Genomic DNA, 27839 nt, shown 5'->3' on the forward strand with positions numbered 1-27839 from the left:
ACTGTTGCGGAGGCATACATTTTTTTTTTACAGCATATAGCACCATATAGAAGTGACACAACAGAACGAATTATATCTGTTCTTGTCCTCTTTTCTGTTTTGTAGTCCTATAGTGTAAATGTTTAAAAATAGTAAATAGGGAACTCTGGTGTTGTGTTTGACATTGCCAACCTTAACATAGGTATCAAGTGTTTTTAAGGGAAAAGGCTCAAGTCTGAGTGAAGTCACAATCCAAGTCAAGTTGCAAATCTACGGAAGCATATTGCATTCACTTGACAAATTAAAAAAAATCTGTTTTATTGAGTAATTTTTTCTGTTTTTCGCAGTATTTTTTTTTATTTTTCTGTTTTTCTGAGTTATTTTTTTTTTCTGTTTTTCGTGTTATTTTTTTTTTCTGTTTTGTTTATCGTGGTAATTTTTTTCTGTTTTTCGTGTTAATTTTTTTTTTTTCTGTTTTGTTATTCGAGGTAATTTTTTCTGTTTTTCTGAGTATTTTTTTCTGAGTTAAGAGAGCAATAGAACAACAGACACTTTCATTCCTTTTTTGAGAGCTCCATATAATGGAAGCAAACATGACCCACTTGTTTAGTTGAATCCAGTTTTACTTTGTTTTGGGTTTGAGACACTGGGAGATCCTCTTGTCTTTAAGTCATATAGATGGTGTTATCATTAGTTTGTCGACTTTACGCAGGCACCTTAAGACTTTGCGGTTGTTCAGACGAAAAGCCCATTCAGATCTGCTGGACACTGCAGTGTTTCTCCAGAATCAGTTGGACACATATGGCAAAACAAAGCAAAACTGGATTAAACTAAACAAGCGGGTCATGTTTGCTTCCATTATATGGAGCTCTCAAGAAAGGAATGAAAGCGTCTGTTGTTCTATTGCTCTCTTATCTCAGAAAAAATACTCAGAAAAACAGAAAAATAAAAAAAATTACCCCGAAAAACACAAAAATAAAAAAAATTACTCCGAAAAACAGAAAAATTACAAAAATTACCCTGAAACACAGAAAAATAAAAAATTACTCAATAAAACAGATTTTTTTTTTTATTTGTCAATTGAATGCAATATGCATCCGTACAAATCTGCTTTGTTTTTGCTGAGTCTAAAGTCATCAAATTTGTCGCTTGAGTCTGACTCGTGTCCTCACCTCTGTTGTTGGGTAGTTCAATCTTTAACAATGCATCATATTTAATAGGATCATCATGTGTTTTTATACGTAAAGTTTCAGTCTGTAACTAGATAAATGTAGTGCAGTAAAAAGTACCATAATTCCTCCTGAGGTGTGAAGTTGAAGCAAACAGGTGCGTAAAATGGAAAGAGTCAGAGTGAAGTAGAAATACCTCAGATAAATGTACAGTAGCTGACAAAGTGTGTTAGTGTTTTATGTTCCGTACCCTGGACACCTCAGCAAGGTGTGTGTTCATGTCCTGGTCACTGACTGGAACCATCTGTCTGATGCCTTTGTAGTAACTGGTGGACACACACACACACACACACACACACACACACACATTTAATAACATGCTTCAGTATTGTTTAACACATTACACCATGGTCTGGGTGAACACTTGATTCTGATTGGCTGCATGGTGTCTGTTAAAAACTGATAATGGACGCCTACTAAGTAGTTCCAGTGAAACTGTCTCTTCTAAATTAATACGACAGAAGCAGTATCTGTAATCTGATTACAACTAAATTCCAACACTGAGAGTAACGTGAGTCCTTCAGTCCTCTGAACACCACAGGACAGAGACTGTAACACACCCTGCAGGTAAAACACTGACCTCCTGAACTTAAACAATCATCTCACATCCTGTCCGCTGTTCAAACGTGCTGCTTCAGGCTGCGGCCGACAGTAACGTCACACATGGCGAATTATTTGTTAGTGAAAATCTTGACATTGATTTGGGGACGCTGGTGGTGTTTCCAAAGAAAAAAACTTTAGATTTTGACTGCAAAACGCATCAAAATATGAATTATTATTTTTGCTCTTTTCTTCTTTGGTAAGTGACCATGCTATGAATGGGATGATGATCGATGAGGTGTCTGTTATCACTTTTTAACGGCCTTCACAGAGGCAACCGTCCTCCATTGACACCTCCATGTCGGCTGTTAGAAAGTGAGAATGGACACTTCGTCGGGCGTCGTCCTTTACTTATAATCTGGAGTTTTTGCAACTCACATGTCGCCCTGCTGTTCAGCCATAATACTTTCATACACACACATCTGTTGTTTTTCTGTATGTCTAGTGCAACACACTCACTCGTCCACCATCTTCTTGTACGTGGAAATCTCTTTTGCATAGAGCAGCTTGTTGCTGGGAGACTCCTGCAGAAAACAAACAGATCAAAGATGTTGAGTCATTTTCAGAGCTCCTCACAATCATCTACTGACTTTGTTCTGTGAGGAGGGAAGATGTTTTACAGAGAGAATCCTCTCTTGGATGCTCCTGCTCTGTTAAATATCAGCAGTCTGTGATGTTCAAACAGTCCGGGGTTTATTTAGTGATTAAGTGTCGTTAATTAACTCTTCTGCTGCAGCCAGTTTCCATCAGTCCGCCTCCTCGTCTGCTGCAGAGACTCCCTGTGAAAGACTTCAGACAGCAGCCTCTGAGAGACTCTCAACATCTGCAGAAGCTGCCTGACAATCTGCATGTTTTTATGTTTTCTTCAGTGTCACAGTGATCCAGTGTTAACGGCCTGTACACCCACGGGACACTGCAGACAGGAGCTGCTCACAGATCTTTCGGCAACTTCTAAAGGTAACGTTTAGCAAAACTGAAACAAATTTAAAACTGGGCTCAAAACAGAATACCATTGCTGTCCTGTGTGTGACATCACAACAACACATCTGCTGAGCTTTAACAGGACTTAATCTCCTGATTTTAAATTCTTCTGTTGTCGTATTGGTTCCCAAAAGTACTTTTGATTTTCTCAGTTTTCACTGAAATGTTCAAACTGATCTGATTAAACAACTACAAGGACAAGCAGCTTTTATGGGAAGAAAGCCAGATATTCACTTTGAAAAACAAAGACATCACTCTGAACAGGATTTAGATTTCAGGAGTGAAAAATGACCCAGATATAAACATTCTGCACAAAGTTAAGATCATTGACGAGCACAGGTGATATTAAAATCACCCCGCATCCTTTAGAGACAATAATCTCAGACTGAGATTCATAAACACTCTGTACGATCTGTATCTGTGTGAACTCACTCTGCTGAGTTTGTGCTCCGTCTTGGTGCAGGCGTCCATGAAGGTCTGAGAGATGACGTGTAGCGAAGCGTCCACCACCTCCGTCACGTGGACGTCGAAGATGAAGTGAGGGTTCCTCAGGATGTTCACCCAATACCTCAGAGGCAAGCTGAGGACACGCAGAGACACAGTCAGGTGGTTAAAAGACCCCACATTAAAAAGTTTTTGCAAAAAATTCTTTAGGTTTTGCGCAGTACGATGATCTTCAGAGAAGTACAGAGAGTTGTTGACTAGAGATGATACACCATGAGATGGCGTATCATCTCTAGTCGACAACTCTCTGTGCTTCTGATCTGTAACGTTGACAGGAAGTGACCGCCACGAGACGGCGTATCATCTCTAGTCGACAACTCTCTGTGCTTCTGATCTGTAACGTCGACAGGAAGTGACCGCCACGAGACGGCGTATCATCTCTAGTCGACAACTCTCTGTGCTTCTGATCTGTAACGTCGACAGGAAGTGACCGCCACGAGACGGCGTATCATCTCTAGTCGACAACTCTCTGTGCTTCTGATCTGTAACGTCGACAGGAAGTGACCGCCACGAGACGGCGTATCATCTCTAGTCGACAACTCTCTGTGCTTCTGATCTGTAACGTCGACAGGAAGTGACCGCCACGAGACGGCGCATCATCTCTAGTCGACAACTCTCTGTGCTTCTGATCTGTAACGTCGACAGGAAGTGACCGCCACGAGACGGCGCATCATCTCTAGTCGACAACTCTCTGTGCTTCTGATCTGTAACGTCGACAGGAAGTGACCACCACGAGACGGCGCATCATCTCTAGTCAACAACTCTCTGTGCTTCTGATCTGTAATGTCGACAGGAAGTGACCACCACGAGACGGCGTATCATCTCTAGTCAACAACTCTCTGTGCTTCTGATCTGTAACGTCGACAGGAAGTGACCACCACGAGACGGCGTATCATCTCTAGTCAACAACTCTCTGTGCTTCTGATTTGTAACGTTGATAGGAAGTGACCGCCTTCTTCAAACCAACTCATGAACCTAACGTTAGCTTAGCCAGCTAGCTGCAGCAGAGAATGTGGCTGAAATAAGGAGCTGCTTTTGTGTTCCTGGGTCTGAAATTAAGAACTCATTGTTTCAAGTAAGACATGACTGTTTTTGGCAAATTTACCCGTCATCACAACAAACTGCACGAGTGCAAGAACATTAAGCTCGACAGGTGTAGCAACAGTAACTAAGGAATAAATTTCAGACAGAGTTTTTAAGGACCTGCTGACACACAGTTTCTCTTCATCATTTCATCTCCTCCTCCACAGACACCATAACCCTCATCAATAATTCACTACAGCTGATGAATATTTCATTGTCCACCATGTCTGCGTGTGTGTGTGTGAGATGATTGACAGGCTGAGCTCAAGGCCAGTTTGAAAACAGAGAAGTTAGAGGTAATAAAAAAGCAATCTGTGTGTCTGTGTTTCCTCTCTTCATCATCGTTTACCTGTCCTGAGAAAAGACGGCCAATTAGATCAGCCTTTAATGTTGGCAGTGAGGACATAATTACACTGTAGTTAAGCTGATGAGGCACAACACACACACACACACACACACACAGATCAAGTTGTGTTTGTGTCTGCAGGTCGTCTCTCCAGTTGTATTCTCAGTCTCGAGAATAAAATGCTTATTTAGTCACATTTGAGTATACTTAGGCCCAATCCCAACACCCCTCTTGGCCCTACCCCTTAGCCCTTGTCCACTACCCCTTAGCCCTTGGCCCTACCCCTAGCCCTTGGCCCTACCCCCTAACCCTTGTCCACTACCCCTTAGCCCTTGTCCACAACCCCCCCTTGGCCCTTGGCCCTACCCCCTACCCCTTGGCCCTACCCCCTAACCCTTGTCCACTACCCCTTAGCCCTTGTCCACTAGCCCTTAGCCCTTGGCCCTACCCCCTACCCCTTGGCCCTACCCCCTAGCCCTTGTCCACTACCCCTTAGCCCTTGCCCACTACACCTTAGCTCTTGGCCCAACCCCCTAGCCCTTGGCCCTACCCCTTAGCCCTTGTCCACTACCCCTTAGCCCTTGTCCACTACACCTTAGCTCTTGTCCACTACCCCTTAGCCCTTGTCCACTACACCTTAGCTCTTGGCCCTACCCCCTACCCCTTGGCCCTACCCCTTAGCCCTTGTCCACTACACCTTAGCTCTTGGCCCTATTCGTCCACTACCCCTTAGCCCTTGTCCACTACACCTTAGCTCTTGGCCCTACCCCCTAGCCCTTGGCCCTACCCCTTAGCCCTTGTCCACTACCCCTTAGCCCTTGCCCACTACCCCTTAGCCCTTGGCCCTACCCCTAGCCCTTGTCCACAACCCCCCCTTGGCCCTTGTCCACTACCCCTTAGCCCTTGCCCACTACCCCTTAGCCCTTGGCCCTACCCCTAGCCCTTGTCCACAACCCCCCCTTGGCCCTTGCCCACTACCCCTTAGCCCTTGGCCCTACCCCTAGCCCTTGTCCACAACCCCCCCTTGGCCCTTGGCCCTACCCCTTGGCCCTACCCCTACCCCTTGGCCCTACCCCTTAGCCCTTGGCCCTACCCCTTAGCTCTTGCCCACTACCCCTTAGCCCTTGGCCCTACCCCTAGCCCTTGTCCACACCCCCCCCCCCCCCCCCCTTGGCCCTACCCCTTGGCCCTACCCCTACCCCTTGGCCCTACCCCTACCCCTTGTCCACTACCCCTTAGCCCTTGCCCACTACCCCTTAGCCCTTGGCCCTACCCCTAGCCCTTGTCCACACCCCCCCCTTGGCCCTTGGCCCTACCCCTTGGCCCTACCCCTACCCCTTGCCCACTACCCCTTAGCCCTTGGCCCTACCCCTAGCCCTTGTCCACAACCCCCCTTGGCCCTTGGCCCTACCCCTTGGCCCTACCCCTACCCCTTGGCCCTACCCCTTAGCCCTTGTCCACTACCCCTTAGCTCTTGGCCCTACTCGTCCACTACCCCTTAGCCCTTGGCCCTACCCCTAGCCCTTGCCCACTTCCCCTTGGCCCTTGAAATGATTGAACGAGGGGTAGGGGTTGAAATCTTTCCCTAGGAATTGGGACACCACTCACTACGTCACTGTGTCGGTTACATTCACGCATACGGAACTATTTTAAACAGGAAGCTGCGAGCCATTACATTTCCAACCGGCATCTACAATGTAACTGTAACGTTAGCTACTATTATGCTTGCTACTAACGTACCATTAGAGTAATAAGATAGCTAGCTAACCAGCTAACATTACGAAGCAGCATAGTCATACTAGCTGGCGTGTTATCGTAATGTGAAAAATCCGACAATTTTGCAGAACAGGACAGATGACAGACGCCAGATAGTGCGAGCTAGCTAGCTAGCTAACAAGCAACCTGACCACTGTAACGTTAGCTAGCTAGCTAGCTTTCTGTCAACTCCAATCTAGACATCGTGAATAGCAATAAAAACTTTTTTCCCCGTCTCTTGCTCGGTGGTAGCCATGGCGACGTCTACCCCTCGCTGGCAAGTCAGCATCTGAAATCCCTCGCTCCGAAGGGCTAGTTTTATACCCACTACCCCTCGTTATGCCCCCTGCCCCTACATGCAAAAAGGAATTGGGACACCCGTACCCCTCGCTGGAACGCGCAAATGTAGGGATAGGGCCAAGGGGTAGGATTCTTCATAGCTCAAGTCGACAAATTGTTGACATGTGCCCATGCCTTGACAGGTCAGAGCCAAGTCCAGTCCTAGGAGGACCCACCATAGATGGGGGGTACGTCTGAGGTACCAGCAAGTTCCTCAGATGTTCGATCAGATTGGGATCTGGGGTATTTGGAGGCCAGGTCAACACGTTGAGCTCTTTGTCCCGTTCCTCGGGTCATTCCTGAGCAGTTTTGGGTTGTGGCATGGTGCATTGTCCTGCTGGGGGCAACAGCCATTGACAAGTGCCATTGCCACGAGTTCCCTTTGCAGTACCTGTACCCTGTTCACAGATCAGTAGCTGCTCTGTTGTCTCTACAGACAGTTGTGTTGTTTACCTGTTGGTCTTCCAGATGTGCAGCGTCTCCTCGTCCACGTTGTCGTGTCTCAGCGCCTGCTCGTCCAGGAAGTCAAAGAAGTATTTGACTGCAGGAGGGACGACAGAGCTCGAGCACAAAACACTGCGGAAGAAATCGTCCACGAACTGCTGTAGAGTGCCCTGAAACACACACACACGCACACACACACAGGTGTTTATATACATACGCAAGTTTACCTGTGCAAAGTTGCTGAGGATCCCGTTTGTTTCTTAAGTTTTATTTTGTGTTTGTATTATTTTAACATGTTCAATAAATTGATAATAAATAAATTCAACAGATAAAAATGTTTGTGTTTCACAGTTTGAGCTGTGAATCGAGCGTCTTTGAATGAATCAGGTGTTTACAGACAGCAATGCTGTGCAGAGGGCTGACAGCTTCATTATGGTGAGTCACACACACACACACATGCACACACACCTTGACGGACAGCAGCCTGGTCAGGTAGATCTCCGTGATGGCTTTGGTCATGGCCTTGTCCTTCATGCTGCCTCTCTTCGACTTCACCTCGTCGATCTCATCCGCCGGCCGCACCAGGTGGAAGGTGTTGTCGTCCTCCAGCAGGGCGTTTTCTGGTAACGACACACACACACACAGACGTCACACTGCTGGCTGCATCTGTCTGATGGAGCTGTTCTCATTGAGGCACAGGTGGATCTGATGTCGTTATTCAGACAGAACATTTACAGAAGAGAGACTAAATGATGGCACCTGCTGCACGAGAGGGAGCAAAGAGATGAAGATGTTTCTTTAAAAGGAAGTTTTGTTGGATTTCAGTTGTCAGATCAGTCTCAGCTGCAGCGTCACACAGCATGATGTGAACTTTATGCTACTGTTATGTTCATCTATGTATTGACATCAGTGTTCCTGATGTCAGCAGAAAAACCTTTGGGGACATTTCTTTCAGCTACTAAACCCCAAAAATACGGAACAACCTTTAAATACCCACCGGCTCAGTCGACAACTCTAAACACATATTTTTATTAAAGCCCATCACTAGCAGCTTCCTGTTCTTTCTTTCTTTCTTTCTTTCTCTTTGAAGGAGTGTTGTATAATTTAATGGTAACTGTATTCTGTGTGTGAAAGGTGCTTCATGAATAAAGTTCATTCATTCATTCATTCATTCATTCATTCATTCTCTGTCACCGTTCAGCTCAGTGACTGGTTGAACACGGTGAAGCTGCTCTGTAGTGTCTTCAGTTCTGGTTGTTTATGACTCATCACAGTTCAATATACGGTTCATGGTTGTGAGATTACTGTTAAAGCTTTACACTGTGTGTTGCCATGGCAACCTGCGACTCTGATTTTATTTGCATCTAATTAAAACACCTGTACTGTCCGACATCTGATAGTAAAACTCCATCCATCCATTCACCATTTCGACAGTCATGGTTTGGTTTGGTTTCGTTTGGTTGGTCCATCAGCCCAGCACAGCAGGGATTTACATTTCCATGACAACAGGACTACCTGCTGAAGGTGCGTCTAAAGCCCTTTTTAAACAGGAGTTGTGCAAATTTGCAGGAAAGCCCAATCAGTGTTTTTTCAGCATTGGCAGTATAAAAACAAAATCGGGGAGTGCAGCAAAATGCCGCCTGCCTACTTTTGTTTATACAGAATGTGCCTTTTTCGGGGCAATGGGGGGCGTGAGCAAGTAACAAAACGTGTAGCTCAGCGTGTGACGTAAACAGTGACGTGGGAGGGAAGCCGCGGCTGGTCAGACCTTCGGCGATTCTCTCGTAAGTCGGCCCTGTGTGTCTAAATGCTCGCAGCTTGCCGGCAAATCGGCCCAACATTCGCCGAAAATCTGGCAGTGTAAAAGGGGCTAGAAACTGATGACGGCTTGTCTTGAGTGATGATGATGAAGCAGCAGGCTGATCCACGCCTAAAGTCTCCTGTTATTTTGAAATGTAAAAACTTTTATTGTGAAGCAACAAAATAAGGAAATGTTGACAACTTCTAACACGGCTGACAGTGAAGATGAAACAATAAAATAAATCAGTTCTGTAAAGTACAAACAGGATGCAGGAGAGAAACTAAACTCCAAACCACAGAGATTCAGTCAGAGGCTACAAACGTACTGAGAGCTGAACACACAGAGACTTTTAAAGACAGCTGTCTCTCTGGTCTCGTGTGACAGTGGAAAAGGCCCACATGTGGAATAAATCAAGTTTCAAGATGAAAGTGAAGTTAAGAAAATTTGAAATAAGGAAATATTTTCTAATCAGCAGAGACGACACACACATGATACACGTCGAGTGCAGGATGGAAACATATAAGGACCTGAGTATTTGTATTTCAGTACAGCAGAGTTATATCCCACTACTGCCCAAAAGTCTGCCTCAGGGTGTGTGTGTGTGTGTGTGTGTGTGTGTGTGTGTGTGTGTGTGTGTGCGTGTGTGTGTGTGTGTGTGTACGTACTCTCTTCGTAGCTGTCTTGGTGCTGGTGGAAAGACTGCGTGTGCAGAACTCTGGACAGAACCAGCGTGGCGTTATCTCGAACCTGCAACACAAACAATCATTGACATCAGATGAGAGGCATAAATCCTGAGTGACGCCCACAGTTATTACTCTGTCTGTAAACACTGTGCTTTAAATGCCAGAGGGGAAACTGCTGCAGAGTTTTAGTTTCTCTTGGTTTTCTTGCAGCGTGAGGACGAGTCTCACGTGGCTCGACATTTCACTGCGCTCAAGTTTTTGGTTGTTTCAGTGCAGAATGAAAAGTCTGAGCTCGACACAACGAAGCAAAGCTGATTAAAATCATCCAGCGTCTGAAGCATGAAGATGAAGTCCAGTCTGACGCTGCATCAACTGAAGCTGTGGGACGAAGGAGCTGAAACCTGCACAGACTGGACAAACTGTTTCCACCAGTGGTCCTCAACCAGGGGTCCAGGGAGCAGACACATGGGGAACAGTTTATTTTTGCTTTCTTACTCTAGATCTAGTCTAGAATACAAAGTGTGGTGCATTAACGCCTGCAGACTGAACTTACGTTGTAATGAGCCAGAGTGTTGAGTCTCTTCCAGCGTCCCTCCTTCTGGGAGGTGAGGTCGAGGTCAGACAGGATCTGGCCTGTGGAGCCGGGGCGCCACTCTGTGGACGGACAAGAAAAAATTGACATCAATACTAATGTCATGATGTCACTGTGTGTTTTTGTCATGTGACTGCTGCTTTTTCTCTCTGCTGCACTCAGACCAGTCTGACAGAGGAGATCCTGATGTTTGAAGGACTTTAGATAAAAATAAAACTCCAACTCAACAACGGTACCACATTATGCTATTATGATATTTTGTGATTTTGCTGATGTAACAGGGAAATGTATCTTTATTATTCATAAAGTAATCTGTAATCTGTTACTTCATATCCTAACAGTTTGCGTTCACAAGCAAAATGATAAATATTTGTGTAAATATAAATATAGTAACAGTTTGATTTCGCCCACTGTGTGTGTGTTTCTCACCCAGAGCAACACTCTCCACCTTCGGCCTCTGTGAGTACGGCAAATTTCTGTACACCTGATCGATGATCTTCTCTTTCACCTGCACGACACAAAGTTCTGAATTTACCAGGCAGAACTGTGCTCCTGACACAAGAACTAAAATAATATTTCAGTCACATTCATCAGCGCTGACGTGAACACTGACAGACAGCAGAGAAATATCACACCAGAAGCTTTGCCCTTGTATCTTAATCAGACACTTCCTGTCTGGTAAAGAGAATCTATGAGTCAACTCTGATTCTTATAAAGTCTTTGTCCCCTGAATGTGAAGCCACTTCAGAAACACACCCACCTGTGAGATGGTGTCACAGTTCAACACCTTCACTGGAGTCACGTCTGGTCCTTCCCCGTGCACCAACACCTGCAGAGTCTGACATCACAAACACACCTGTCACACTCTGAGGAAGTGACGGCACATTCACTTCTGTGAGCGAAATAAAAGCTGCGATTGTTTTCCTTATTGATCAGTTTGATAAAAGAAGTGATGACTTGAAAGTCTTGTTTTGTCCAAAACCCACAAAGATTCTGCTGATTAAGATATTAAACAGAAAATAACAGAAAATCTTCACATTTCAGAAACTGCACATTTAAAGCATTAAAGGATTTAAAACAACAAAAGGAGGAAAACTACTGCTGTGTTGTGTGTGTTGTGTGTACTGTGTGTACTAACCAGTACAGAGTACTCCACGTCGTCCCCCAGCAGTCCCGTGTCGTTCAGTGTGTATTTGGCTTTCTTCATCTTGGCGTCCACTGGTCCTTTCTCCACCTGATGCTTCAACGCCTTAAACAGTTTGTATAAAGGCTCTCCCGCTGTGTCCTGAAATACACACACACACAAATTTGTTCACATTGTTCATATCAGTTGCTGTTGTCAGCGCAGTAGCATCCATGTCAGTGAAAACATGGATGCTTCACACACAGAAGATCTATACAATCAGCACAGTTTCAAGATTAGAGTCACCAATTCAGTATCTGACCAAATGTCTCCCCTTCTGTTCCTGAGATATGACGTTAAAACATGATGATGTCACAGTCAACCTGACCTTTGACCTTGAGTCTAAGTAGACATTTGTGCCAAATTTGAGGAAATTCCCTCAAGGCATTCAAAAGACATCTTGTTTGCAAGGATGAGACAGACATGAGGTAACAGTGACCTTGGACCACCAAATTCTAATCAGCTCATCGTTGAGTCTAAGTGGACATTTGTGCCAAAGTTTAAAATTCTCACAAGACGACCTTGAGATATCGTGTTTACAAGAATGGGATGTATGCAGAAACGTACGCACAGACCTGAAAACATTTTACCTCTGGTCATGGCTATTGCTGGGGTGTAGGCATAGTAAAACTTTTCTTTTTAAATTAGCATATGATATATTAAATATGTCACAGTGACCTCTGACAACCAAATTCTAGTCAGTTCATCCTCAAGTCCAAGTCAGCGTTTGCGCTAAATTTGAAGGGATAGAGATATCGTGTCCATGAGAATGAGATGGAGGCAAGTTAATAGTGACCCTGACCTTTGACCACCAAAATCTAATCAGTTCATCGTTGAGTCCAAGAGGACGTTTGTGCCAATCTGAAGGAATTCCTTCAAGGTGTTCAACAGATGAGACAGACTTGGTCAAACTGTCCTTGAACTTTGACCTGTCATCACTGAGTCCAAGTGGACATTTGTGCCAATTTTGAGGGACTGAGAAATCTCCTTTACAAGAATGAGATGCATGCAAGGCCACAGTGACCTTGACCTTTGACATTAAAACATGATGATGTCACAGTCAAGCTGACCTTTGACCTTTTGACCTTCATTATTTTATCCTGTTAGACACTCCTGACTTTCACACTCCCGTGTCAAGTTTGGTCATAATTAGTGAATGAATTCTTCAGTTATGTGAGGTCACACTGACCTTTGACTTTCAACCACAAAATTCTAATCAGTTTATTCTTCAGTCCAAGTGGACTTTGTGCCGAATTTAAAGAAATTCCCTGAAACTGTTCTTGAGATATGTTCACAGGGATGGGACAGATGTGCGTGTGTACAGATGGATGAACGGACAACCCGAAAATGCAGAGGCATAACAATCAGGCACACTGAGCAGGTTTCAACAAAACAGACAGAGTTAAGTTTCAGTTTGAGTCCATTAAAACTGAAGAAACAACAGACGAAGAAAATGAAGAAGAAGAGAAAGAAGGAGAAGAAGAAGAAGAAGAAGGGAAACAGATGGAAGAGAATTGTAAACGCAGTAAAACAACAACAGTGTTTGTTACCCTGAGGAACTGATAGAGACAGATGGACATCCAGTTACAGAGCATCCTCTCCACCACCGTCTCCGACCTGGACACACACACACACACACACACACACACACAGAAAATAGATAAAGACATTAGAGGACATTTTTCATTTACAGTGTAAATAAAAACAAACAAACTTACAGCCTATAAAAATAAATAAATGTGCTTTTCTTTATCATTTTCTCTGACAGACGTCCTCAGAGAGTGTGTGTGTGTGTGTGTGTGTGTGTGTGTGTGTGCTGACCTCCTGAGCATGAGTTTGGGGTTCTTGTTTTGCACATGTTCGTCCATCAGCTCCAGCAGCAGCGTCCTCATGATGTCAGTGTAGTACTCCAGTTTACCGTGCAGCGCCACCGTCAGCAGTGAGGCGAAGTAACCACGAGCCCGGGCGTTAAAGTCCGGACGACTCTCCAACGTGCGGATGAACTGGAGGACAGAGACGGTTACGAACATAAGTCTATAAAAACATGACTGTAGGTGAGTAATCTTTTAATCTAATAATCCATGGCTGGAAAAATCTGCAGCAGGAGGAGGAGGTGAAGAAGACAGAAACAAAGATGACATAGAGCCAAACTTCTAGTGAAGCATCTTGAGACTCACGTTGATAAGGAAGGTTTTACTGTTGAGCAGGTTGGAGAACTGGTTGAGCGCCTGAGCCACGATGGCCCTGCGGGCTTCTGGGATTTGTATTTTCCCTGTGATCATGGTGTCGTTGGCGCCGTCCTTGGAGGGCAGGAAGAAGTTTCGGTCGGTGTAGGTTTTGTAGTCGAGGAAAGGGATCCGGGCCTCGCTCAAGTCGCTGGTGTGATCCTCCATCTCTATCATCAGATCTGACACACACACGCACACACACACACACACACACACACACACACACACACGGAACAATCAGGAAATATTTTATAACTTCAGCATGTTGAAGAGGTCGTGTTGTTTTCCTCTGTATTTGTCTGTCTTGCCGTCTACAGACAGATTTTGTCAATGCGTGACGTCACACCTGTGCAAGATGCAGTCTAAAAGCTTTACCGATGTGCAGTTGAGACCAACACGAAGGCCGAGATCAAAGGTAGTCTGAGTAGGGGGGCCAGAAGTACAGCCACTGGCCCACGTCTGCTTTAAAGGGATATTTTGCTGATTTTCAACCAGCTCTGTATCGTCACCTTCTCAGTGTGCTGTCACCTTGTCGTGGTGGAGATGCTTGCACACCTCTACGACCCTGAGAGCTATGCTGGGGGGTCCGTGGCCCCTGGTAGGTTCAACCTTACCAGTTTGGTCTCAAGTGAGGAGCCAGACAAAAGTCAGCAAGCTGGCCCTCCAGGCTTGGGGGCATGGTGCTAACAATTCCACCGCATGAAAAACACTACTACTACTGACATCAGAAACATCGTAGACACCCGCCACCAACACAGTGACAGTATGACCACTCCTGATGAAAGCTGAAAGCAGATCAGGAGTGTGAAAGAGGGTCTATCAGGGCCAAAATCCAAGATCCGCCTTGGGACATGGAATATCTGAACCCTGTATGAGACCACCGAGACAGCGCAGGTCCTCGGTGAGATGAAGAGATACCACCTGGACATCCTGGGATCAGTGAGAGTCACTGGACCAGCTCCAGACACCAAGTGCTGCATGATGGATAAAACCTAGACAGCCCAAAAGCACCTGGTGCAGAACTGTGATACTGGAGCTGGAACAGATGGACCTGTCCTTGGGAGAGATGCAACATGCTGCCAAGGATCAAACGCAACGGAGAGAACTCACTGAAGCCTGATGTCCCACCAGGATGAAGAGGAGTCAGTAAGAAAGTTTGTATCGTCACAATGTGGGTCGTACGTGAGTGAGTGATCCAAGATGGTCTCTGGTTTTAGATTAGATTTTGATGTCTCAAGGGTCCTATGTGTTTGTTTGGGGATCAGAGACCCTCTGAGACCTCCCTGTAGCTCACACACTGAGTACAGTCTCATCAGAACCAATAAAACCGATCGGCAAAACAACTAAAGTCAGACTCAGGTTGTCGTTTCGCAGTTTGACTGTTTCCAGCATTAACGCTCCCTCCTCAGTCAGTCATGTGACCTCACGTCTGTCAGGTGAGTGTGTGTGTACCTGTGAACTCTTTCTTGCAGCGATCTCTGACGCTCTCCTCCAGATTCTCCAGCTGGTGTTTCACCTTCTCGTACTCTCGCTCTGCCTGCTGACTCTTCCTCCTGTTAACACACATCACAGATATTTAAACGCATCAACACGCAGGAAACAAACACGTCTGTGTGTCTTTTTAAAAATTATGTTTCTGACCTGTAGCAGTAGACGGACACGATGATGAAGAGCAGCATGGGGACGATGACTGCGGGGATGATTATAGCCAGAGGGATGTCGTCTTTCCTGGCGTAGTAGACTGAACCCACCGTCCACTCGCCGTGACCGAACTTCACCTGGACAGAGACACAGAGCCGCTCAGTATCGGAGGTTAACAGGGTAAAAATTTAACCTCTGAAACATCTGAAGCATCATTTCATACACCATACTGAGGACCTGGGGTGGAATTCTTTACAAAACTCAGTGGATTTAAACATGAACATGTCGTTATCCTGTAGAGTGTCTCTGAGTATGTCAAAAAGTTGTTGTCCTTCGACTTCTTTATCATCAGCTCAGAGTTTGGAATTTGACTTTTGTGTTAAAACGTAGGAACTCATAAATAATTCTGCTGACCTCGTAGATGCTAACATGCTAACATGTTAACATCAACATTCAAGCCTGTTTGGGAACCAGCAGGAGAGGGGCGTCTGGTGGGTGGAGCAGCCGTCCCATACACGAAGACATATCGTGTACGTGTCGATTTCTAAATGGATTTATGAACTTTTATTATCAGAGATGACGATGACGATACCCTTTGTGGGGACTTTTGTATTTGTCCTGCTGTTACAGGCCATAATATCCTGCAATTTCCCGATAGTTAAAATGTCATCTATGAACAATGAGTTCAGTCACAAAGCAGGGAAATGAATATTTTATTCCCCACCTCCTCCCGTTATATTAATCCTGTCTGAATGAGCATCACCAAATTATCATTTTCGCACAAGTAAACTCGAGTTACCACTTTGCGTTTGTGTGTCTCCACAAACAAGTCGCACTTATAGTTTCCATCCATGTCAGTGAAAACATGGATGCTTCACACACACAGGAGATCTATACAATCAGCACAGTTTCACTGGCCAAAAACATGTTTTGAGGTCACAGTGACCTTGACCTTCGAATACCAAATTATAACCGCTCATCGTTGAGTCCAAGTGAACATTTGTGGCAAATTTGAAGAACTTCCTTAAAAATGTTCTTGAGATATTGCATTAATGAGAATGTGATGGACGGGGTCACAGTGACCTTGACCTCTGACCCCTAAATTCTAATGGTTTGCGACTCAAAGTAGTCATCTGTGCAAAATTTGAAGACCTCAAAGTGGACGTTTGTGCCACGGCATTCTTGAGATATTGCGTTCACAATAATGAGATGAATGCACAGTTACAGTGACTGGACAGATGAACAGATTTACAGATGGACGACCCAAAAGTATAATGCCTGTGTCCACGGCTATCACAGATTATTGATGATGTAAAGGTGGACGTGTGTGAAGTTACCGTCAGGTCCAGCGGTTCATTGGTCGTGTCTCTGCGCTGGCGTTTGGATCTGGATTTGGGCTGCGATGAAGGAGCCTCTAGGATCAACTTATCATCCTGCACACAGACGGAGACACACACAAGAGTCACACAGCTGAACTCAACATCAGACTGATGACATCACTTTATTACAGATAGTAATACAGACCTGGACTAAAGAAGCACCAACTGATCCGCCTACTGTGGTTTAAAATAGACCCTGTTTGACTTGAGTCCCTTTATAACCAAGCAATAAAGTCCACATATTACAGGTTATACATATATATAAATGTCACCGAGCTTGTTTTATTTTAGTAGTTTGCAGGTCAAAGTAAAGCTTTAAAAGAATCTCAAGTCTTTTTTTTAACAAATAACATCATGTGTAGAAATAAACATTAAACTGAATTCCCTTTAGTTTTAATTTAAAATGCACGTGGAGGAACTGTTTGAGTTCGCTACAACAAAATAAACTAAAGACAAACTGAAGACTCCCTAAATGTTTTTAAACTTAAAGGAACACTTCATCCACAAAATGATCATTTATACATCAGTTGTTCAAAATGTGTTACGTTGAATTTGTAAAGAAAACATTGTTTTTCTCTCAGGCCTCTGCAGGGCTTCAGGACACTTGGATCACTACGGACGAGCAGTATGGAGATATTTTGTGGTTTCAATGATGTGTTTTTGGACGTTTGAATCTGGGGCGCCGTCAGCCTCCATTAGGTGGAGTTGTGTTGCTACCTCCTCTCCCCTTGGATCTCTGCAAGTGATGTGAGGACTCTAAAACTTCACCTGAGCCTCCCTCGCCATATGGGTGAGTAGATAATGGCTGAATTTACATTTTTGGCTGCACTATCCCTTTAAGTTACTGATGCTCTTGTCACAGCCAGATTCCTTTGACAAAAACAGTAATTTTAGCTCTCTGATCACAGGAGCTGCTGGTCTACTGCTGCCTACATCAGTTAGATAGCTTGTGTTATTGTGTGATTTTGGTGTTTTAAAGGGTTAATTCAGATTCACCAAAGTCACTAACTAACTAACTGAATGAGGCAGCAGTAGACCAGCAGCTCCTGTGTTCAGCGAGGTAAAATCATTGTTTTTGTAAATGGAGTCTGGCTCTGACGAGGGTAGAGATCAATTTCACTGTCAGTTCAGTTCACTGTCACAAATTTGTGTGTGTTTGTGAAGTACTGATCATCCGACTGGATAAATGAGACTTGAATTATACTGCAGGAGTTGTGAGAGTTTCTAAACAGATGTAATAAAAGTTTTACTGTTGTTTAACACGGACCCCTGTGACCTTAATTCATCAAGACTTTTCTGCATTCTTTAATTGTCCGTTCATCGTGGAGACATGAGAGAAAAACAATTTTCTTCACAAACTCAAAACAACACAGTGAGTATCTGATATGCAGATGATCATTTGTATATATAGGGGTGAAATATTCCTTTAATACCAAGGTCCTCATTATTTTTGGTTCTGGGGAGCAGGAATTTAAGAAAGTTTTTAAGCCAAACTTTACACCACTGACTGCTGAATGAAGTTCAGATGATATAAGAGGATGAACATGAAGAAAGTTTGTGTTGAGGTACATTTGAACACGCAGAATCAGGACTGAAAGTGTGGGACATTCCTGTTTTTGTCAGATAACATCTTTTATCAGGTGTTTGCTGTTTAGCGTTGAATGTGTCCTGACGCTGTGTTTCTGCAGCATGACGGTATCAGCTCAATTCAGCTGAACAAACAAATAAAAAGCAAATATCAGCTCCATCTTTACAGTGTGAATCCATTATAACCTCATTTCTCACTCCTGCAGGGGAAACAGAGAGACGTGTGTGTTTACCTGCAGGATGTTAACATGACAGGAAGCGTCTCCAACAAAAGCCTGCGCCTCTTTGGCTGTCATGGCCTTGGAGAACCCTCGACCCTGGCGGAGAAAAACAGAGTGATGTCAGTAAATCCAGAGATAAAGAGTGGTGTAGTATATGAAGTGTGGATGTAAGCGTTTGTCCTCACAGTGACGATGATGATGCTGGTCTCAGTGATGACGTTCTTGTCGAGCTCATTGAAGGTGGGGTCAGGGTGGTAGTTGAAGCTCTTGAGGTCCTCCATCATGTTGTCCAGCTGGAGGACGGTCCGCAGAGACGGGCTGTTGGCGCAGCAGTTTACCGGAGGAGAGTAAAACTGGAGGACGGTGCCGTTCTTACTCAGAGACTCCTGGACAAACTGAAGAAGGAGATAAAGAAGAAGTGAGTCCAGCTGCGACATGTTTTCTTCTTTTACATTCAGTCAAGACCAAATTACAATATTTAAATTAAGACAACACAATGAAACAAGAACAAAACTAGAATTACTGCCCTGCGGTTGTATGACTCTGCCAACCAGCCATGACAGCTGACAAAGGTTCAAACATGGAAGCTTCACACACAGAAGATCTATACAATCAGCACAGTTTCAAGATTAGAGTCACCAATTCAGTATCTGACCAAATGTCTCCCCTTCTGTTCCTGAGATATGACGTTAAAACATGATGATGTCACAGTCAAGCTGACCTTTGACCTTTTGACCTTCATTATTTTATCCTGTTAGACATTTGTGTCAAGTTTGGTCAGAATTAGCGTATGAATTTTATTATGGCCAAAAACGTATTTTGTGAGGTCACAGTGACCTTTGACCTTTGACCACAAAACTTGAATTAATTCATCCTTGAGTCTTAGTGGACGTTTGTGCCAAATTTGAGGAAATTCCCTCAAGGCATTCATAAGATATCTTGTTTTCAAAGGACGAGACCGATGCAAGGTCACAGTGATGTTTGAACACGAAATTCTAATCAGCTCATCTTTGAGTCTAAGTAGATGTTTGTGCCAAATTTTAAAATTCTCACAAGACGACCTTGATATATCTTGTTTACAAGAATGCAAGTATGAGATGGACATAAGGTAACAGTGACCTTGGACCACCAAATTCTAATTAATTCATCATTGAGTCTACGTGGACATTTGTGTCAAATTTGAAGAAATTCCCTCAAGGCGTTCTTGAAATTTCTTGTTTGTGAGGGATGAGATGGATGCGAGGTCACAGTGACGTTTGACCACAAAACTGTAATCAGCTCATCTTTGAGTCTAAGCTGTGCCAAAGTTTAAAATTCTCACAAGACGACCTTGAGATATCGTGTTTACAAGAATGTGATGTATGCAGAAACGTACGCACAGACGGACAACCTGAAAACATTTTACCTCTGGTCATGGCTATTGCTGGGGTGTAGGCATAGTAAAACTTAACATATTTAATATATTGTCACAGTGACCTCTGACAACCAAATTCTAGTCAGTTCATTCTCAAGTCCAAGTCGATGTTTGTGCTAAATTTGAAGGGATAGAGATATGATGCTCATAAGAATGAGATGGAGGCAAGTTAATAGTGACCCTGACCTTTGACCACCAAAATCTAATCAGTTCATCGTTGAGTCCAAGAGGACGTTTGTGCCAAATTTGGAGGAATTCCTTCAAGGTGTTCTTGAGATTTCAACAGATGAGCAGGTCAAAGTGACCTTGAACTTTGACCTGTGAACAACAAAATCTAGTCAGTTCATTATTGAGTCCAAGTAGACATTTGTGCCAATTCTGAGGGACTGAGAAATCTCCTTTACAAGAATGAGATGCATGCAAGGCCACAGTGACCTTGACTTTTGACCACCTAATTCTACTAAGTTTATTCTTCAGTCCAAGAGGACTTTTGTGCCAAATTTGAAGAAATTCCGTCAAGGTGCGCTTGAGATATTATGTTCCCAAGAATGAGACAAACCCGGTCACAGTGTCCTTAAACTTTGACCTACGACCACCAAAATATAATCAGTTCATCATTGAGTCCAAGTGGACGTTTGTGCCAAACTTCAAGAAATTCCCACAGGGGTTTTTAAGATAATGTATTCCCAAGAATGAGATGGGCGCAAGGTTACAGCTGCCTTGACCTCTGACCACTAAAACAGATCGTTCATCATTAGGTCCAAGTGAGTGTTTGTGCCACATTTGAAGAAATGCCTTTAAGGTGTTCTTGAGATATTGTGTTCAGGAGAATGAAACGGACATACAAACAACATGAAAACATAACGTCTCTGGACACAGCTATCACCAGTGTGCAGACATAAAAATAAAACAAGACAAAAAAATAACAACAGAAAACCTGACGTTTGCTTCGACTCTCAGTTCTTTTAAAACGGAGCTGAAAACATTTGACATTGAATCAAATACGGCTCTTTGTGTTTACAACTTTCATCTCTTCATTCATCCTGTTTAATTTATTACAATTTTGCTCTAAAATCTTGTTCATATCTCTCTTTTTATGTCCTTGTATCTCTTGTTTATCAGATTCAAAATGGAGGACTGTAGGATGGCTGAAATGAAGGAATCATTTTGCAGAACTCTTCCGTTATCACGCAGTGAGATAAAATAAGAACAACCTTGTTTTTCTGTTGAAAACCAGTGGCTTTAAAAATATAACCATTTTTAATTATTTCTAATGGTGAGTAGGAAAGTGTTGACAGTTTGTTTGCAGTGAATCTCTCCATACTTGAAACAAGTGATTCCAGATTTTCAGTGCAGGTGTAACTTTTACCTCACATTTCCTCTGTGTCTCCGTCTCTGTGTCTGTCCCCCCCCCCACTGTGTCTCCCCCTCTTTGTTCCCGGTTCAGACGGCAGCGTTTGATGAAGTGACGATGAAACGACTTCCCCTCCTCTCCCCTGCAGTGAATCTTTCCTCAGAGACTCTGTCACTCAGAGTTATTCAGCGGTGAAATAGAAGCACCACCGTCCCCTTTCTCTGTTTCAGCCTCCTGACTCAGGAAGTATCAGTCAGATGCACACCGATACGCATCAGGCCGATAGAAACAGAAGACTGGTCCTCTGTGTGTCGTCAAAATGATGTGGTTTGACTGATGGAACATTTATTGATCAGTAAAGCTCCTGCAGACTGAGCTGATCTCTGAAGAGACGTGTCGATCAGACAGTAAACAACCACAGCACAAAAATGTATTGTCTTTTGCTCTCTGACAAGAACAAAAGTAGAATTACCACCTCGTTGTTGTCTGACTCCGCCCACCAGTCCACCCTGTGGTTGTATGACTCCGCCCACCAGTCCACCCTGTGGTTGTATGACTCCGCCCACCAGTCCACCCTGTGGTTGTATGACTCCGCCCACCAGTCCAGTGTCTCTGACAGTCTCCATCCATGTCAGTGAAAACATGGATGCTTCCCACACAGAAGATCTATACAGTCAGCACAGTTTCACTGACCAAAAACGTGTTGTGAGGTCACAGTGACCTTGACCTTCAGCTACTAAATTCTAATCAGTTCATTCTTGAGTTCAAGCGACGTTTGCGCCAAGTTTGGGCAAAGTCCCACAAGGTGTTCTTTAGATATAATGTTCATGACAATGCAATGGATGGGGTCACAGTGACCTTGAGCTTTGACTATGAAATCTTAATCAGTTCATTTGTGACTCAAAGTGGGTGTTCTTGAAGAAATATCTGAAGAAATTACCTTGAGGTATTCTTGAGATATCTGGTTAACAAGACAGATGCAAGGTTACAATGATCTTGACCTTTGACCTCTGACCATCAATATTTTATTTGTGCCACATTTGAGGCAGTCCCACAAGGTGTTCCTTAATGCTTCCAATCAGAGTTGTCGCCTACGCAGAGGCATAAAAATAAAAAATTTGAATACTCAACCATTCTCTTGAGGCAACTTGATTTGGTTATTTTAATTGTATTAACAACAAAATCTGATTCTTTGGATCATACTTTCTCCTGTCTTTCCAAATTCAGACTCTGTGATGACTGTTAGCTCTGAGCTAAATGTTTATATCACAGTAACAGGTGTCAAACTAATGTCAAGTTTTATGGTATTAAACATTTTTAAAGCCGATTCCTGACAGTTTGTTGATAAATTTTTCTCCTAATGATCCTTGACTGGATGTTATAGTTTGCTGATGTTATCTTAGTTTTTAATTTCCATTTTCATCCGCTGCCCCACTGCAGAGGCCAAACTGCCGATCCATTTAGCTTTTCATAATACGAGTTCTGTTCTGTAGTCTAGATGTTTTCTAACACTTTGTTAAAGATCATCTAGCTGCATGTTATCTTTGATTAAATGTTTTCTTGTTAACAAAAACGTGACACTGACATGAGGACGAAACGAGAGGGGAGAAAGAAAACAGAAGAAGAAGAACTGAAAGAGAAACACTGATTTGTAGGAGCGATAAATAAACAGAGGAAGAAGACGACAAACAAACTTCCTGCTGAGAAATGAAGTCGGGACACAGAGGAAATGAAGAACCACTTTAACAAAGAACCAACAAACTCCACACGTTTTTGTTTTTCTATTTGTGTTGATGTGTTTGTGTCCTCTGTTTCATTATGTCGGTGACTCGTGCTCAGACTGAGGTCTGATGTTCATGTGTCTCATGCTCTCACATTTTCTTCTATACGTTCAATGTAAAGCACTTTGAGTTTATCTGTGACGAAATGTGCTACATAAATTAAACTGTCATTGCCATCGATCTGCAACAACAACAACAACAACAACAACAACAACAACAACACAACTTCCTACCTCTACAGACGGGGTCTTCTGTGTGAACATGTCGTCAGTGGATGTCAGGACTTTCATCGTGGCTTTCTGGATCAGATCAAAACCACTTCCCTCCACCACAATCCTCCGCCCACCGCTACACACACACACACACACACACACACACACACACACACACACACACAGTTGTAAATTAATTGAAGCACATGTATTTATCAGCAAAACTTTCACCAACATCATGAAATCACAGCTGATCAAACTGAGTGACGACAGACGGAGACGTTTTTGTTTTCATCAAATCTTCTCTGACAGCAGATTTAAAGTTAAAGTGTGTTTGACCTTCGCAGAGTGAACACACACACACTGGAAGTTTCAATATTTGATCTGCCTACGACACAAAAACACTTCACACAGAGTGCTTTACTTTTCTGTTTTTGTTCTGCTCATGAACAGTATTTTACTTCTGTCCGACATAAAGCAGCTCACTCACCATATGAAGCTGTCTTTGGGGTAGTAATCTGTGATCTTGGGGTTTTCGGAGTACTGGTACGCAGCTGTCACGTCCTTGGTGGTGTTTTTACCGTATGTCACCTTCACCGTTAACGGGTCAGAGGGGACCTTCTGCCCTCGGTACCTCCCGGTCTTACAGGTGATCTCTTCGCCGAACTCCAGGCTGAGGAGGACAGAGGAAGACTTTTAAATGACCTTCAGAAAACACACGTAAACATGTGAGACACTGTGTCAACAGGTGTTTCTTACACTTCACAGGGGACTCCTCCCACACTGACGGACACGTCCTCTTTAGAGGCCGTGTCCAGGTCTTCTCCTTTGATGGTGATGACGGTTCCTCCGGCTGCTGGACCCCTCGCGGGCTGGACAGAGACTGGTTTGGGGTCCTGGACAGAGACGATGATAAATGAGCTGTTTGTTCTTGAAAGGTGAGAACATGGACTCATGGGTCACTCTGAAGCTCAGAGAGGAGACCTTTGACCTTGAACCACAAAATTAAAATCAGTGTATTCTCAAGTCCAAGTGAACAAAATTCCCTTATGGTGTGCTTGAGATATTGTGTTCAAGAAAATGAGACAGATTTAAGGTCACATTGACCTTGACCTTTGACCACTGAAATCCACTCATTTCATTGTTGAGTCCAAGAGAACGTTTGTGCCAAATGTGAAACTAATATTGAGTCTGTCTTGACCTTCTCTCTTCTCTGCTGGTTTGGGAATCTCAACATCAGATCCAAACATGCACTAAATAGCATTGTGAAAACGAGAAGCAAGATCTGGGGAGTTCTGCAGGGTACGTTATCTGGACTGTTTTATAAACAGATAGTAAGGAAGGCTAAAGCCGTCGTTTCTGACAGCTCCCACTCCCTTTTCTCAGGCTGTCAGTTTTTGCCTTCTGGCTCTCGGCTCAGATTTTTCTCCCCCCGTTAAGAGTAACGGAAACAAGCACTCCTTCATTCCTACGGCTACTTCTCTTTTGAATGCAGGGCAGTGGAAGAGTCTGACTCAGTACTGAGGAGAGTCTAGGCTGGTTGTTACTCTCGTTATGATCATGGATCATTGTTGTTTTTAACCTCTGTGAGGCACTTTGTGTTACTGTCATATGAAAAGTGCCATATAAATAAAGTTGATTTGATTTGATTTGATGTGACGAGTCACGATGTTGTTGATGTTGATATTTGTGATTGTTGTTGATGGCCACTGTATTTGGTTCCCCTCTTCTCCCCCTGATTGCATGTTTTTGTAATACATGTTTTAACTTGCTGTGCAACTAATTGCCCTCTAGGGACAAGGTAAAGTTGAAGTTGAAGTTGTTCCTGAGACATCACGTACACGAGAATGAGAGAGATTCAAGGTCACAGTGACCTTGACGTTTGACCACCAAAATCTAATCATTTCAGCCTCGAGTCAAAGTCAACCTTTGTTCCAAATTTGAAGACATTCCCTCAAGGTGTTCTTGAGATATCACGTTCACAAGAAGAGAGATACAAGGTCACAGTGACCTTGACCTGGACAACCTAAAAACCTAACACTTCCCGGTGTCGCCGTCCTCGAGGCACAAAAACTCTTGTTTAAGTTTCAGCGGTGTCAGTGCGTCCAACACTTCCAGATAAAGTTTGTGCCTCGTTGACTTATTTTCCTCAGTCTTACTTAATGAAGACTTGTAATTAGTTTTCAGAGCGTCTCGTACCGTCTGTGTTGCTGCTCAAGAGACTTTTTTATTTTCAGACTGAAACACTTTGGCATGAAGATAATCACATTCAAGAACAAAAACAGCCCGGGCTCCGTCAGGCTGAATGTCACAGACGGACAAAACAGCAACAAAGAGAAAAATAAAACCAGACGTAACCATTAAAGTTTAACGGCGCAGAGTTCATTACGTTCCAGCTGCAGGTGAAAACACTTTCATCACATCAAACCTAAATATGTTTTAAAGCTGAAGGAGTCCCGTGGTATTCAGGCAGCGTGCCGGAACTGAAAACAAACACAGGACTGCACGGGGAGTATTTGAGAAATATTGATAAAGACGACGGCGGCCGCTGAAGCACACCAGCTGGTTGGTTTCCTGTTTGTTCTGGAAGGTTCTTCGCTCTGCCGACAGCGTGACAAACAAAACAGGAGCGGATATTAATTCTTCGGCTACACCGGAGGATAAAGTGCCTTCGGAAACTTAAGAAGTCAATCTGTCTGGAGAATTAAGACACAGCAGCCGAGCGCAGGGTGTGAAACAAGTTGTTTGTGCTTGTTTGGGAGCTAAAATTAATAAATAAATAAACAAACAAAGGTGTAAATGTGAAATAACACAGCGGCGCAGCACAGGAGAGTGTGTGTCATGCAGCTGCTGAGATGTACCGGAGCATTTGGTTTGTTGGTGTTTCAGATTTGTTCTCGCTGTTCCTGCAGACAGACTGAATCTCCCTGAAGAGAGACAAACTCACAACAGCAGCTCCGCCTGGCTCAAGTTTTATACAAACAACACAACAACACAGGAAGCAGCACTTACTCAGATATATTCAGTCTGAAGACACAGACAGAAACAAGACATTCAAACTAAGCGTGGGCTGTATGACGGTGTTACAGTATGCCAAAGAAAGCTTGTTGTCAGGGGGGTCAAAGGGCACAGATGACCCGGCCCGAGGCCAAGGAGGTGAACTATGTAAAGGTCTGTGGTTTAAATGGGATCAAGCAACAATTTACCTACTGACTTAAAGAACTGACAATACAAGCCTTTTACCTTTGACCACAAAATTTAAATAAATCCATCCTTGAGTCCAAGTGGACGTTTGTGTCAAATTTGAGGAAATTCCTTCATGACGTTCTTGAGATATCTTGTTCACAAGGATGAAATGGACATGAGGCAACCGTGACCTTGGACCGCCAAATTCTAAGTGGTTCATCCTAAACGTGGACGTTTGTGCCGAATTTGAAGTACAAACTTGTATGTAGCCTCGGCGATCAGTGTATGAATGTGTGTGTGAACGGGTGAATGTGACTCGTAGTGTAAAAAGCGCTTTGAGTGGTCGGATGACTTGAAAGGTGCTATACAAAAGCAGGTCCATTTCTCATTTACCATTACAACTGAACAGCGTCAAGATGGTCTTCTAGGTCCCTTTTTAAATGACATGACCGCCACCTGCTGGTATGAAGCAGTATTTCCTCTCCTGCAGGCGCAGAACACTTGTCTGGTTTGGTGTGGCCAAACACAGCGGCGTGAAGTGAGGGCACTCTGGACGCCGCTAGTTCCCTGACGTCAGTTTGGCGTGTCTGGGACTTGACAGGTTAAAATTGGAGATTGCCACCTGACAGATTTTCTGTTAACTTATCGACTAATTGTTTCAGACTCTGGGCTGTAACAACAGTATCAAACTACCTGCAGTGTCTCTTTAAATGACCTGAGAGTGTTACCGAGGCAGGAGCAAAATGTTTTTGTGCGTTACACTAATATAAAGAAGTGATTACATTATTGAGGCGGGTCTGCCTGTTTCTGTAGCGCTGCTTTAATGTTTCTGTTTTGACAGCCACAGAAACAAATAATCTCCGAGGGAAGTTTAAAGTTTACCGTGGGAGACAAACTGCTGCTGAAGTAAATGAGTCATTCTGGTCTCAGCAGTTTGCTTTAATTGGCTCTTTGTCAGCCCGACAGAAATATGAAAGTGAACAACAACATTTAAATGGAACCACTGAGCCTAGTTAGAGGAAGCAAACAGAACAGCAGGTGAAGCTGATTTATTGTGATCAGATTTGTTTCTCTGTTTGCAGCGAGAACACAGTTTGGGTGAATTTGTATGCGCTGGATATTTTTACGCCTGGCTGCATCTTCAGGGAGCTCCACACCAGAGGAAAGCTGCGTGTTAGAGACCTTTGAATGTTTGTGGGATTTGATCTCCGGGGTTTGAAGTGTCACACAGTGTTCTGTATTGCCTCAGAAACTTTGCTGCGGAGTGTACACTGGGGTGTGTCTGCAGGTTTCAGGAGGGCACGTTTAACTATTTTT

General features: G+C 43.8%; 2 protein-coding genes across 3 annotated transcripts in view; one reads left to right on the plus strand and one right to left on the minus strand.

Moving 5' to 3' along the window:
• Positions 1-27839, minus strand: part of LOC117249267 (plexin-B2-like) — a 266340-nt gene that overhangs the window by 5375 nt on the left and 233126 nt on the right. For both annotated transcript variants that reach the window (XM_033614805.2, XM_033614804.2), the window contains exons 21-41: positions 24096-24232; positions 23827-24009; positions 23358-23472; positions 18761-18970; positions 18588-18671; positions 16726-16821; positions 15389-15525; positions 15200-15300; positions 13697-13926; positions 13341-13522; positions 13070-13136; positions 11475-11621; positions 11097-11174; positions 10766-10844; positions 10298-10398; positions 9727-9808; positions 7729-7880; positions 7270-7430; positions 3222-3369; positions 2268-2332; positions 1399-1474 (exon numbers count right to left, since the gene is read on the minus strand). In XM_033614805.2, coding sequence (XP_033470696.2) covers positions 1399-1474; positions 2268-2332; positions 3222-3369; positions 7270-7430; positions 7729-7880; positions 9727-9808; positions 10298-10398; positions 10766-10844; positions 11097-11174; positions 11475-11621; positions 13070-13136; positions 13341-13522; positions 13697-13926; positions 15200-15300; positions 15389-15525; positions 16726-16821; positions 18588-18671; positions 18761-18970; positions 23358-23472; positions 23827-24009; positions 24096-24232 — 2631 coding nt within the window. The remainder of the gene's footprint in view (positions 1-1398; positions 1475-2267; positions 2333-3221; positions 3370-7269; positions 7431-7728; positions 7881-9726; positions 9809-10297; positions 10399-10765; positions 10845-11096; positions 11175-11474; positions 11622-13069; positions 13137-13340; positions 13523-13696; positions 13927-15199; positions 15301-15388; positions 15526-16725; positions 16822-18587; positions 18672-18760; positions 18971-23357; positions 23473-23826; positions 24010-24095; positions 24233-27839) is intronic.
• ncaph2 (non-SMC condensin II complex, subunit H2) overlaps positions 15121-27839 on the plus strand; it is a 302512-nt gene continuing 289793 nt past the window's right edge. Inside the window, exon 1 of the mRNA XM_033614480.2 lies at positions 15121-15131. The gene's annotated coding sequence lies outside the window, so the exon portion shown is untranslated. The remainder of the gene's footprint in view (positions 15132-27839) is intronic.

The sequence above is a fragment of the Epinephelus lanceolatus genome, chromosome 23 (assembly GCF_041903045.1).
Source record: "Epinephelus lanceolatus isolate andai-2023 chromosome 23, ASM4190304v1, whole genome shotgun sequence".
NCBI lineage: Eukaryota > Metazoa > Chordata > Actinopteri > Perciformes > Serranidae > Epinephelus > Epinephelus lanceolatus.